Genomic DNA, 1,396 nt, shown 5'->3' with positions numbered 1-1,396 from the left:
CACACAAAAAAAAAAACAGTTCTGGGGCTTACCTGCTCCACATTGGTATTCACGCGCTGATAATCATGAACCGCAAACTCTATGCAGTAGTAGATCTTAGGACTGCCCTTGGTGCCAAAATCTGGGCTGAAGTCCATATTTGCAGGGAAGGCAATGGAAGAGCTGTGAAGCGACTGTTCATTCAAGACGATGAAACCTTCTACGTAGTCCACCATATCCGGCATCGACACCAGCAGCTCCTGGTCTTTGGTGAAGGTGCCGAAATCGTCGTAGAAGGCCCTCACCCACTTCACCTGAATGAAGTCGAAAACCTGATTAATCATCTATGCATGGCACAGGCTTACACTAGACTAATGAGAACAAGACAGGTGTAACGCTGCGTACATACTTTCTGTGGAGCTTCCTGCAGCAGGATCCTTGCCCTAGTTATGATGCCAAACTGGCCAAGGCCTCCCAGAACAGCGCTGAACAGCTCTGCGTTCTTGGTGGGCGAGCATGTCACGGTCTCTCCCCTGCCTGTCAATCAAAGAGGAGCACAAAATCTACTGCCCATCAGCAACCAAGATGTTGTTGACCAAGGGAGACAGGGCCAAAAGCCAAATAAGAAGATCTTGTCCTTTTTTTGCCCCCTCAGCATGCATCTCTTATCGTACCTGTGACTACCTCCAGCTGTAGAACATTGCTAATCTGAGGCCCATGCTTGAATGTCTGCCCGCTGATGCCGGCATTGGACAGAGTCCCACCAATGGTGATGTAGAGGTAATCAGTCCAGGACCTTGGAGCCAGCCCAGCCTTCAAGCTCTGCTCCAGGAGCTCTATCCACATGGCTCCGCCGCTCACATCAGCATAGGAAACATCTCCTTCTCCTCCTCTGTGCAGCTCTATCTCAGCAGGCAAGCAGCGCATCTCCACCACAATGCCATCGAGGGCCTGGGCCTGTCCATGAATGGAGTGACCCGCACCCCTGGCCGCCACCGTCACCTTGCCTAGAGACGAGGCGGAGAGGAAGCTAAGAAGCAGAGAGATGTCCCTTGGGGACTGGGGCTTCAACACCGCGGACGGGGAGTGGAAGAGGATCCTGCCGAAGTCACTGGACGCAGCGATGGTGGTGGGGAGCAGGTTCAAGGGGCCAAAGTCCATGGGGCTCTGGATGAACTTGTATGGCGAGCAGAGGGAGAGGATGAGGATGAGGAGGTTAACTCTTGTGCATACCATGGCAATCTCCATGGCGCGCAGTGAGCGAGTGATTCTTGGAGGCTGGTAAAAGAAGAAAGGCGTGTGCGTGCGTGTGTATCACCACGAGGTGTATTGCTATTGTGGAGGCTGGAACTGGAAGAAGGGATCAGCAGCGCATTATATGGCTTTTGGGCAAAGGCAAGAGAGAGAGAGAGAGAGA

At 52.8% G+C, this 1,396-nt stretch overlaps 1 protein-coding gene across 1 annotated transcript in view; it reads right to left on the bottom strand.

The window, feature by feature from the left end:
- The window catches only part of LOC123046279 (cytokinin dehydrogenase 3), a 4,351-nt gene extending 2,961 nt beyond the window's left edge, over window positions 1–1,390 (bottom strand). Inside the window, exons 1-3 of the mRNA XM_044469592.1 lie at window positions 654–1,390; window positions 389–516; window positions 33–293 (exon numbers count right to left, since the gene is read on the bottom strand). Coding sequence (XP_044325527.1) covers window positions 33–293; window positions 389–516; window positions 654–1,227 — 963 coding nt within the window. The 5' untranslated portion in view covers window positions 1,228–1,390. The remainder of the gene's footprint in view (window positions 1–32; window positions 294–388; window positions 517–653) is intronic.
- Window positions 1,391–1,396: the final 6 nt, after the last annotated feature.

Source organism: Triticum aestivum, chromosome 1A (assembly GCF_018294505.1).
Source record: "Triticum aestivum cultivar Chinese Spring chromosome 1A, IWGSC CS RefSeq v2.1, whole genome shotgun sequence".
Taxonomy (NCBI): domain Eukaryota; kingdom Viridiplantae; phylum Streptophyta; class Magnoliopsida; order Poales; family Poaceae; genus Triticum; species Triticum aestivum.
The sequence above is the reverse complement of the archived record's forward strand: the minus strand, read 5'-3'. Positions and strand labels throughout refer to the sequence as shown.